The sequence below is a fragment of the Podarcis filfolensis genome (assembly GCF_964270895.1).
Source record: "Podarcis filfolensis genome assembly, chromosome: 16".
Taxonomy (NCBI): Eukaryota; Metazoa; Chordata; class Lepidosauria; order Squamata; family Lacertidae; genus Podarcis; species Podarcis filfolensis.
Window position 1 is genome coordinate 29,926,471 of NC_139620.1, and position 12,598 is coordinate 29,939,068.

Here is a 12,598-nt window from a genome sequence, read left to right on the forward strand (position 1 = left end):
CCCCATTTTGTTCAATGGGGCTTACTCACAGGAATGTAGGTTGGCTGGCATGGAAGCTGGTATCGTTGGGCCCCTGCTGAGGCCCCAGGCCTGGGCAGGGCCCTCCACTACTGGCCCCTGCTCTAGAGTAGAAGGAGCAACAGGCACCAGCTCGGCTTGCCCTATAGCAACAGAGAGCAAGGACTGAGCTGCAAATAAAACATTTTAAGCGTGTTGTTGTAAAGTGCATTATACAAAGGTGACACCAGATGGTGATGGTGAGCTATGACAAATTCAATATATTTTTCAAAACATTAAAAAAAGCACTTTCACTTTTTTTAAAATAAGTGTCTAGATTCTGCCCAAGTGGTGGGGAAGGCAGCGAGGAGAAGGAGGAGTTAGGACATATTGCCCAAGGATTCTCAAAACACCACACAACTTAGACTGAGTTTCAGCACACATGAAAAACCTAAAACAAATCCTCATTTGCTGATGAATAGCCTTTGGACTATCATGGAACTTAAACAGAAAACTATCTTCAGAAAGATTTTTTCCTCCAAAAGCGTTTTATTTTAAAAATCCAATTTAAATAAAAAAGTTGATTCAAATTTTAAAAATCTGATTTAAAGAAATACAAATCCAAATCCATTTTTTAAATTTTTTATTAAAAAAACCATTGATTTTTATCCACCCTGAAAGCAACCCTGTTGCCTCCTTCTGCTAAGTGGGGTTGTGTGTCCTGGAGTCCTGCTGAGATGGGTACCCTCTATTCTCCCTCTCGCCCTCCCTTGACTTGCCCTTTAACTCTAAATTGCAAACTTCTGCCCTGTCTTCCTTCTTCAGCTCCAAACCCGTTTCATGTTTGATTATATATCGACCAGACGCTGATGCGGTGATCTTTGGAGCCAGCTGCCATCAGTATCTCCTGGGGCTGGCTGTGGTCCGAAAAGGCTACGCAGTGGACTGCTGCCGTGTGGTAGTCCAGGACGGCCAAAGGCTTCATCTTCTTCCAGCCGAAGAGGCGGATGCGGTGATCCCAGCCGGCAGTTGCCAGGATTTTATTGTCTTGGCGGAGGGTCACCTCGGCGATTCCAGGATTGGTGAGTTCATACGTTTGTCGGAGCTGAGAAAAGAAGGGGGAAATAATAATAATAATAATAATAATAATAATAATAATAATAATAATAATAATAATAATTTTTATTTATACCCTCCCCAGCCAAGACCCGGCTCAGGGCGGCTAACACCAAATATAAAAACAATTGATTGAAATACAGCTTCAAAAACAAGATTAAAATACAACGTTAAAACATTAAAAAGCAACCTCATTTCAGTGGAAACTCAATCAAAAACTTTTTTGGGATAAAAACGTCAAGTCTTCACCAAGGCTAACTACCCAGTCTGGCCCTACATGGGCCAGAAAAAAGCCAGGGAAGTCCCCAAATAGGAGTTCCAACACAGAAGGAGAAAGGAAAAAAGAAAGAGGGGGGAGGGAATCAAACTGATTCGAAGCCAAAGCTGAGGATCCTGGAGAATGATTTGTTACTGCACTCAAAGTACCATAGAACTGTAGGGTTGAATGGGACCCTAAGGGTCTTCTCCTCCAACCCCCTACTATGCAGAAATGCCAGATGAAGAATCCCAGACAAATGGCCACCCAGCCTATTTAAAAGCCTCCAAGGAAGGAGAGTCTACCACCTTCCAGGGGGGTCTATTCCACTGTCAAACAGCTCTTACTGCCAGGAAATTCTTCCTACTTCCTCGTAACTCGAAGCCATTGGTTCAGGTCCTACCCTCCGGCGCAGCAGAAAACCAGCTTGCTCCCTCTTCCAAGGGACAGCCCTTGAGATATTTGAAGATCGTATCACCTTGCCGACAAAGGTCCATATAGTTAAAGCTATGGTTTTCCCAGTAGTGATGTATGGAAGTGAGAGCTGGACCATAAAGAAGGCTGATCGCCAAAGAATTGATGCTTTTGAATTATGGTGCTGGAGGAGACTCTTGAGAGTCCCATGGACTGCAAGAAGATCAAACGCATCCATTCTTAAGGAAATTAGCCCTGAGTGCTCACTGGAAGGACAGATCCTGAAGCTGAGGCTCCAATACTTTGGCCACCTCATGAGAAGAGAAGACTCCCTGGAAAAGACCCTGATGTTGGGAAAGATGGAGGGCACAAGGAGAAGGGGATGACAGAGGAAGAGATGGTTGGACAGTGTTGTCGAAGCTACCAGCATGAGTTTGACCAAACTGGGGAGGCAGTGGAAGACAGGAGTGCCTGGTGTGCTCTGGTCCAGGGGGTCACAAAGAGTTGGACATGACTAAACAACAACAAATTGTATCTCCTCCCAGTCTCCTGTTTACCAAGCGAAACATATCCAACTCCTTTGACCGTTCCTGATATGGCTCGGTTTCCCAGACCCTTGATCATCTGGGCAGCCCTTCTCTGCAACAAATATAGAAGCAGCCCTGGAAAATCTGACACCATTTGGCTCCAGCGAAGGAAACCAAATGTGAGAAAGCTGCACAAGAGGTGTCTCCCACGACCATTCTCGTAAGAATATAAGAAGAGCCTGCAGGATCAGGCCAATGGTCCATCTAGTTGGTAGTCATCTGCCTCTTGTGGGTAGTTTAACTATATGATTCTTGGCTTCAATACTTTCGTTTATCTGTCCTTAACTGTCCAGCGTTCAGCTTCCTTGGATGCCTACGAATTCTAGTGTTATGAGAGGAGAAGAACTTTCCCCCCATCCACTTTCTGCATGCTTCTATACCGTCACCTTTCTCCTCCCAGTCTGCCCATGCTTTTCCTCCTTTCACAGAGCATCCCTTTCCTGATGTGGAGTAAAGAGGGTCTTCGTATCATGGGAAGAAAACGAATTCGAGCTAGGCAAGGGGTAGGAGAGAGGAGTTGCTTTGAAACTGGTTGGAGAAGGTTTTAAAATTGGATTGTTAGGTATATAAGGTTTTATGGACATGCATAAACTAGTATATTATAATGGAACCAAGAGGGGGAGGGGAGGGAAGTCAACCAAAAATTTAGGTTTAATTTGGTTATGAAATTTTTCTCTTTTTTCTGTTTTGTTTTGTTATTCTTGGAAAATCAATAAATTGCTATCAAAAAGAAAAGAAAGAAATTGGTTGTCTTCTTGTGCAAAGCTGAAATAAAAACAAATGGGGTCTGAAACAAGACATTGCAGTATGCCATGCTCTTGTTTAGGGTGCAGCCAGCCAGCCAGCCATGCCCTCCTCTGGAAAACTCCATTTCCCATCACCCTTCTGTGACCACTGAGAACGCTCAGTCTTCACTGGGCTATTTTTTTAAGGTTGTGTGGCCTCTTAAGGATCCACCCCCCTTAAAGATTTTTTGAATTTCTACAAACCTTGGGGGGTAGGCCCCGCAAGCTTACACACAAGGTTTTTCCCCCAGCTCATGCTTTCCATAAACTGGAATTTGGAGAATTTAGTTCTGCTGCCTGTAACTTTCAATTTTTTCCCGCTCCATTTTGTTGTGTCCTGCTGTTTACTGACTGACTATTTTTTTAGTGTGGCTTGACAATCGTCTTACTGCTGTAACTTAATACTTCATCATAAATTCTTTGCGAATTTAAAAAGGTGGGGTGAAAACGCTTACATAAATAAAAAACGGAACATAATTGCTATTTTGGAGGCTATTCCCCAGCTACCCGAAATCGGGAGCCAGTGAGGGTTGAGAACTTAGTGTGGCGTTCTTCTTTTAAAATACATAAAACAGTATCATTAAAACACCGTAAGGAAAACTAAATGAAATCAGTACACCAGGCTTCAGAAATTCTGGACATATAAATGGCAAGAGGATTCCACGTTATCTACCCTTTCCTCTGCCTTTGCCTCTGGGCTTCCGATAAGCTGATAACTTTGTCATAGTTAAACTAAGGTTACCAGATATTTTTCAATGAATCCCGGGACACACTTCAACTTCAATTGATTTTGTATGCGGACTTATTTGTAAATCTAGGGACTGTCCCTGGAAAACGGGGATGTCTGGTAACCTTAAATTATGCAGCTCCCAAATGTTACTCATCAGCTTCCAGGCACCACGGGCGATTAACAATTCTCTGTATGTACCAGGTGTAGGAGACCTTTGGCACCTCCAGGTGTTGCTGAACTACAACTCCCATCAGCCCCGGCAAGCATGGCCAATGACCAAGGAGAGCCAAAGGTTCGCCACACCTGTATGGCTAACATTGGATTTATCCTGTTAGGTGTATTTTTGTTGTTGTTTAGTTGTTTAGTCATTTAGTCGTGTCCGACTCTTCGTGACCCCATGGACCAGAGCACGCCAGGCGCTTCTGTCTTCCACTGCCTCCCGCAGTTTGGTCAAACTCATGCTGGTAGCTTTGAGAACACTATCCAACCATCTTGTCCTCTGTCTTCCCCTTCTCCTTGTGCCCTCCATCTTTCCCAGCATCAGGGTCTTTTCCAGGGAGTCTTCTCTTCTCATGAGGTGGCCAAAGTATTGGAGTCTCAGCTTCAGGATCTGTCCTTCCAGTGAGCACTCAGGGCTAATTTCCTTAAGAATGGAGAGGTTTGATCTTCTTGCAGTCCATGGGACTCTCAAGAGTTTCCTCCAGCACCATAATTCAAAAGCATCAATTCTTCGGTGATCAGCCTTCTTTATGGTCCACCTCTCACTTTCATACATCACTACCTGGAAAACCATAGCTTTAACTATACGGACCTTTGTTGGCAAGGTGATGTCTCTACTTTTTAAGATGCTATCTAGGTTTGTCATTGCTTTTCTCCCAAGGTGTATTTTTAGCATAGTTGAAAAGGCTAAGGAGTAAACCCTCCACAAATCCATAATGGAGTCCCTAAGACGGTTGGATGGCAGCTTGTACGCCTCCTTCCGGCAACTCCTGCTGGTGCCAAATGTATTGCTCTGCTTTCCTTTGGACCACATCAGCGAGCTGAGCAGTGGAGTCTTGTTGTCTGGGCAGCCCAGGACCTCCACACCCACTGGCTAGGTTTGCGTCCCAGGGAAGTCACTTCAGTGCCGCTAACGCAAACCTGTTGATGGCATTTTACCATTGTACTGTTGAGAGTGTATTAACTTATGGTCTGTGTGTGTGGTTTGGGAGCTGCAGGGTGAGGGAAAAAACAATGCTGTCCAAGGTTGTAAAGAGTGTGGAGAGAATAATTGGGTGCACTCTTCCCACCTTGGATCAAATCTACGCTTCCAGGTGCCATAAGAAAGCTGCAGAGATCGTGCAGGATAGTGCGCACCGTGGAAATGATCTCTTTCAGCTTCTGCCTTCTGGAAGAAGGTACAGGGTTATAAAGACTAGGACTAGCCACCTGAGAAACAGTTTCTATCCAAATGCGATTTTGGTTTTAAACGCAGTGTAAGGTAGTCTCTGGGGACGCGGTTGGCGCTGTGGGTTAAACCACAGAGCCTAGGACTTGCCGATCAGAAGATCGGCGGTTCAAATCCCCGCGACGGGGTGAGCTCCCGTTCCTCGGTCGCTGCTCCTGCCAACCTAGCAGTTTGAAAGCACGTCAAAGTGCAAGTAGATAAATAGGTACCGCTCTGGCGAGAAGGTAAACGGCGTTTCCGTGCGCTGCTCTAGTTCGCCAGAAGCGGATTAGTCATGCTGGCCACATGACCCAGAAGCTGTATGCCGGCTCCCTCGGCCAATAAAGCGAGATGAGCGCCCAACCCCAGAGTCGGTCACAACTGGACCTAATGATCAGGGGTCCCTTTACATTTACCTTTAAGGTAGTCTCTATGTGAGCATACTGTATTCAATTATGGGGTATCAGAGTTTTTAGGGGCTAAACAGGTTGGGATAGTTGGGATAGCAGGCTTGTTGGTTTTTTAATGTCTGATGTAGATTTTTCAATTTCGTTGTTCTGTATGGGACAATGACAATAAAGATTATCGTATTGTTATCGTTTGACTTCACCCCCCAAGAGGGGCACTCCATTGCCTCTCGAGACAGACAGATACCGAGAAAAAGCTGAAAAGGAGCAGGGCGATAGTGTTGCTGCCACGGTCCAGATGTGAGTCCTGACCAGCCAGTTGAAGACCACTGACCTATTGGACCCCCCCTAGAGAAGGAAGAGAGAAACACCCTTTTCGCTTCCATTTCTGCACAGATGGGAAAGTAATTCGAACTCCCCAAACCACGGCAGTCACGTCCGGCCTGACAGGTTGAAGTGTCACAAAAACAATGGGAGATGATTTGGCCTACGAGGGGATGAGCTGGAAGGCTTAACATGTGCAGAGATTATTTGAAAAAAGAAAGTCGCAGCAGCTCAGCTCTACCTGCTCCTCAGAGAGCATTCGCCCTGATTTACTTGTGCAAAGCTTATGCAGAGGTTGGACCAGGCGTAAGGTTGGGCCAAACATTTGGATTTGTTTGCAGGGTGGTTATGTGACAATGTGCGGTCATCTTGATTTGCTTGCAGGGTGCCTTCTATGTCTTCCCGTTAATCATTTGATCCTGCCATACTTTTCAGTGCGTTTCCTCATCAGTCTCCTAACCACAAAGCCCCCATTTTGCAAAGTGAGTTTGTGGTGCTTTAATCTGCTTCGGTTGCACAAATCTACTTTTTTTTTTTTTGAAAGGCACTTGAATCCCTTGTGCAAAACTGTTAGGAGCCTGTAGGTACCCTTGAGGTGTTTGTTTGTTTGTTCGTTCAATCAATCTTTGTTACGGTCCAAAGACCCAACAAATTGTTACAAAGCAATGCAATGCAATACAATGTTTGTTTGTTTATACAGTGGTGCCCCGCAAGACGAATGCCTCGCAAGACAGAAAACCCGCTAGACGAAAGGGTTTTCCGTTTTGGAGGTGCTTCGCAAAACGAATTTCCTATGGGCTTGCTTCGCAAGACGAAAATGTCTTGCGAGTTCCTGCAGGGTTTTTTTCCTTTTCCTCCCCTTTTTCCCAAGCCACTAAGCCGCTTATCAGCTGATCCGCTAAGCCGCTAAGCCGCTTATCAGCTGATCCGCTAAGCCCGCTAAGCCGCTAATAGCGCTAATCCGCTAAGCCGCTAATGGGCTTGCTTCGCAAGACGAAAAAACCGCAAGACGAAGAGACTCGCGGAACGGACTCTTTTCGTCTTGCGAGGCACCACTGTAGTAGCTACTTGCCCCGAACCTTTTCACGACACTTTAACAAATAAAAAGAACAGGATGATTTTGGTCAATGACTGGCTACTCCAAAATATCACCATGAACTGGAATTCTAATTAAGATCCTATACAGGTACTTTATTACCAGCAGATATGTTAAATCAGAATTAAGTCTCACTACATTCATAGAAGTTACAGATAGGTAGCCGTGTTGGTCTGCCATAGTCAAAACAAAAAAATTTTTTTCCTTCCAGTAGCACCTTAAAGACCAACTAAGTTAGTTCTTGGTATGAGCTTTCATGTGCATGCACACGTCTTCAGATACCTGAAGAAGTGTGCATGCACACGAAAGCTCATACCAAGAACTAACTTAGTTGGTCTTTAAGGTGCTACTGGAAGGAAAAAATTTTTTTTGTTTTGACTACATTCATAGAAGGTACGGCTAGCTGGCGGGAACCTTGAAGAGGAACATGCTGCAATGTTTTGTTACAGGTTCCACACACTTATAGGGACGCGGGTGGCGCTGTGGGTTAAACCACAGAGCCTAGGGCTTGCCGATCAGAAGGTCGGTGGTTTGAATCCCCGTGATGGGGTGAACTCCCGTTGCTCGGTCCCTGCTCCTGCCAACCTAGCAGTTCGAAAGCACAAAGTGCAAGTAGATAAATAGGTACTGCTCTGGCGGGAAGGTAAACGGCGTTTCCCTGCACGGCTCTGGTTCACCAGAAGCGGCTTAGTCATGCTGGCCACATGACCCGGAAGCTGTACGCCGGCTCCCTTGGCCAATAAAGCAAGATGAGTGCCGCAACCCCAGAGTTGTCCGTGACTGGACCTAATGGCCAGGGGTCCCTTTACCTTTACCACACACTTATTTCTTGATACAACATCCACTCCATTTTCTTGGGGTGGGAGGCAGGATATGTCTCTCCTCCTCCCTCAGAAAATTTGGGATAATTTCATTCAATCAAAAGTTAATGATTATAAGCTGAGGAAGGACATAAGGTAAGTTCATAGGTCCACGTGGTGCTATTGTTAATGCATTTTTGGTGCCAGGCAAAAACCTCTCTCTTTCCCTCCCCAGGCATTGGACAGATTATGATGATATGTTTTGCTGCTAAGGTTTTTTCTTTGTTTTTGGCTGATGTTTTACTGGAGCTGTTTGGTATAGATTTTTGTATAGTTTTTATTGCAATGCACTGTTCCCTCAATTTTATGTTATGTCTTAAAGTTTTTAAAAATGCTGTAAGTTGCTTAGAGACTCTTTACATAGCAAGAGACTAATGAATTGAATATGAAAAAGTTAGATATTTAAAGCATTATTTAAATGCCCTATTATTAGGGGTGTTGGTTTTACTTGGCATTTAATTTAATGTCTATTATTTATCTGGTGGATAAGGCAATTCTGATCTTTCATAGGTTTGGTTATGTAAATAGAGTTTTAGTACTTTTAAAAAGAGGTCTAAATATGTTTATATACATACAGCATATGTATAGTGTCAATGCATAATAATATAAAGTCTAAAATAACCAGACATACATGCAGTAAAAAAGCAAATAAATAACAGAAACAGATGTACTGTTTTAAAATGCGAAATTTCAGGGTATTAGGTCATATGCACTACCTTCCGTGCCCCTAGTTTATTATGAGCTATGATGTTTGCCTAGGGATAGATGGACCTTTCAGTTTTTCGATTTTTCCACTCTTAAATTCAGCTCTCCACATTTCCACATCAGTTTGCAATTTTTCTACAAGTAACAATGCCATCGTGAAAACTTGTCAGCGTATCAGAGCGAATCTGTCCTAGCAGACACATGTTTGCAAAGCGATTTTCTCTAATATAATGTGCTTTCATGCACGTTTTAACTGAGCATATGCAAAGTTTCCTACACGTAACTTGGCTGGAGATCTGCTTTGCACAATTTGGAGAAGCGCAAATTTCAAAGGAGGGCTGAGGTTTGGGATTGCGCATTATTTCGGAAGCTGCAGATCGGAGGCGAGGTTCGCCTTCAAATGTGAAATGAATCGGTTTTCTTCTCCAGGTCTATGCCTGGCCTTTTGAGGAAGCCTCTGAGATTCCTCCCCGCAAGAAAAGAACAGCCTCAAACCCATTATCCCTTCATTACACTATCCTGGCCTAACCACTTTCCTTTGTGGCCTCCCCACCATGGTGCCCGGCACAGATTTTGGACAGCCTCCTGGAGACAAGAGAACCTCGTTTCACCAACTCTTCACCGGCACACTGGACCGGTGCCATCCCAAACGGGGCCGCTCTTGCGTCACGTCTTTGGACAGCCGGTTACCGAGCGAGGAGTCGCCAAAATGCGTCGGGAGTAAAAATAGCGTGCCACTGAGTGGCTTTCCAATCACCACCATTACCTCAGGGATGTGGAATGTCGAGGGGGAAAAAACCCATCTGGTTTGTATTATTAATCCAATAGGAAAGAGAGAGAGAGAGGGGAGGGGATAGGTGGAAATAACCTGATGTGAGGCTCTTAATGCTTTCGTTGGAGAGACAGCAAGTAAAGATGGGGGGACGGCCTTGAATCAATGAATTGTAGAATTGTAGAGGTGGAAGGGACATCGAGGGTCATCCAGCCCAACCCCCTGCCATGGCAGGAATCTTTTGCCCAACGTGGCACTTGAACCCACAACCCTAGGATTAAGAGTCAGATGCTCTACTGACTCAGCTGTCCCTCAGTCTAAGTGGGGAATGTTTCAGAACCAGCCTTGGCAAAAATGCCCAGAGTTCGCTCCAAGTAACAATAACTAATTCTATTATAATACTGATGACAACAAGCCCATTCTATAGTTGCTGATGCCATGTGACTGTCTACGCTGACTGCGTCTTCAGCTGTTGTTGGACTACAACTCCCATCATCCCTAGCTAGCAGGACCAGTGGTTGGGGTGATGGGAGTTGTAGTCCAACAACAGCTGGAGGCCCAATCTTGAGAAACAATGGACTGCCCCATCAGAGAATGGCTGTGTATGTGTACATGCATGGGAGGAGAACCGCATACCCAAATGTTAACTCTGCATCGAAAAAGCTTTGCATGTGCGAAGCGAGCACATTATTATTATTATTATTATTATTATTATTATTATTATTTATATACCGCCCTATACCCAGAGGTCCAGGGTGGTTCACAGAACAAAACCAAAATATAAAACCACAAAATATATAATCAAAATACCCAACAGTTTAATTTCACTGTAAACAAGTTGTACAGTGACATTAAAGTATTTCTATTCTATTCTATTTCAATAACCCCCCCCCAAAATGCACATTTTAAATGGGCAAAGGATCAGGCTTTCTGTATGCTATCTTTCCACTTGCAGGGAGGTATCACATGGCAGGCACAATCCCCTCCCCCATCTGCATTTTTTTTAAGGGTTAAATGAGGTCTGAGGCCACTGAACATCAGTGGAAATTGATCCCTTAATGTGCAGGATTAGAACTTAATTTGGATTAAAACCAACAACAGAGATAACTCCGAGGACTCTGCCTACTATGCAAATGACTCATCCCAGCTTTTCACACGTTCTACTTCTAAGCATCTGGGCGCCTCGTCTTTGGCCAACAGGAGGCTTGAAAGTCCTGCCCCTAATTAAGTACGACTTAACCTCTTGGCATTGACCGGCTCTTTTGTCAATGTACAGATTACTCTGTGGCCATTACCATTTGCTGTCATTAGGCGACCTTGGCTACTCCGGGAGATGTCTTTAATGAAGGCAGCTGCTTCGTTGGAGTGGAACACTGTACACCCTGCCCTTCTGTAATAATAAACTCCCTTTCCCATTATAGACTGGAATGTCCAAAGAACAGAGACTTAATTTAAGAATGCTACAATCAAAATCCTATTAGACCTTCATAGCAAATCTTCAATCATCCACTTGCTAGGGGCTGCACTATCAGTCATAGCACAAGGGCAGAAGGACCCCTGCAAGCTCTGTTTATTGCAACTTCCGACAAACCCATCAAATTTGCAGATGGCACCAAACTGGGAGGGTCAGCCAATGCCGCAGAAGACAGAATTAGGATTCAAGATGACCTTAACAGGTTGGAGAACTGGGCCAAAACTAACAAGATGAGTTTTCATGGGGACAAAAGTAAGGTTCTGCACTTAGACAGAAAGAACCAGCTGCACAAATATAAGATGGGGAAAACATCTGGATTGCCAGCAATGCATGTGAGAAGGATCTAGGAGTCTTAGTAGACCACAAGCCTAACACGACTCAACTGGGCGATGCAGCAACAAAAAAGGCTCATGCTATTCTAGGCTGCATCGACAGAAGTACAGTGGTACCTCGGGTTACATACACTTCAGGTTACGTACGCTTCAGGTTACAGACTCTGCTAACCCAGAAATAGTACCTCGGGTTAAGAACTTTGCTTCAGGATGAGAACAGAAATCGTGCTCCGGTGGCGTGGCGGCAGCAGGAGGCCCCATTAGCTAAAGTGGTGCTTCAGGTTAAGAACAATTTCAGGTTAAGAACGGACCTCTGGAATGAATTAAGTACTTAACCCGAGGTACCACTGTATAGTGTCCAAATCAAGGGAAGTAATAGTATGACTCCATTCTGCCTTGGCCAGATCACACCTGGAATACTGTGTCCGATTCTGGGCACCACAATTTAAGAAGGATGTTGACCAGCTGCAGGGTGACCCAGATGATCAAGGGTCTGGAAAGCAAGTCTTATGAGACATGGTTGAGGGAACTGGGTATGTTTTACTTTCTTGGGCTCCACGATCACTACAGATGGTGACAGCAGTCACGAAATTAAAAGATCCCTGCTTCTTGGGAGAAAAGCAATGACAAACTAGACAGCATCTTAAAAAGCAGAGACATCACCTTGCCGACAAAGGTCCGTATAGTTAAAGCTATGGTTTTCCCAGTAGTGATGTATGGAAGTGAGAGCTGGACCATAAAGAAGGCTGATCGCCGAAGAATTGATGCTTTTGAATTATGGTGCTGGAGGAGACTCTTGAGAGTCCCATGGACTGCAAGAAGATCAAACCTTTCCATTCTGAAGGAAATCAGCCCTGAGTGCTCACTGGAAGGACAGATCGTGAAGCTGAGGCTCCAATACTTTGGCCACCTCATGAGAAGAGAAGACTTCCTGGAAAAGACCCTGATGTTGGAAAAGATTGCAGGCACAAGGAGAAGGGGACGACAGAGGTTGAGATGGTTTGACAGTGTTCTCGAAGCTACTAACATGAGCTTGACCAAACTGCGGGAGGCAGTGGAAGACAGGAGTGCCTGGCGTGCTCTGGTCCATGGGGTCACGAAGAGTCGGACACGACTAAATGACTAAAAACAACAACAGCCTGGTAAACAGGAGACTAAAAGGAGATATGATAGCCATCTTCAAATATCTAAAGGGAGAACAAGGTGGGTTAGGATGAATGCTCAATTGCTGTCAGTAAGTTTACGATGCAATGTAATATCACAGTTGTGGACCTTTTTCTTTCTTTCTTTCTTTCTTTCTTTCTTTCTTTCTTTCTT

At 44.6% G+C, this 12,598-nt stretch overlaps 1 protein-coding gene across 5 annotated transcripts in view; it reads right to left on the bottom strand.

The window, feature by feature from the left end:
* Nucleotides 1–526: 526 nt before the first annotated feature.
* GNB1L (G protein subunit beta 1 like) overlaps nucleotides 527–12,598 on the bottom strand; it is an 84,376-nt gene continuing 72,304 nt past the window's right edge. For all 5 annotated transcript variants that reach the window (XM_083590528.1, XM_083590532.1, XM_083590530.1 and 2 more), the window contains one exon: nucleotides 527–1,102. In XM_083590528.1, the coding sequence (XP_083446654.1) occupies nucleotides 836–1,102 (267 nt within the window). In that variant the 3' untranslated portion in view covers nucleotides 527–835. The remainder of the gene's footprint in view (nucleotides 1,103–12,598) is intronic.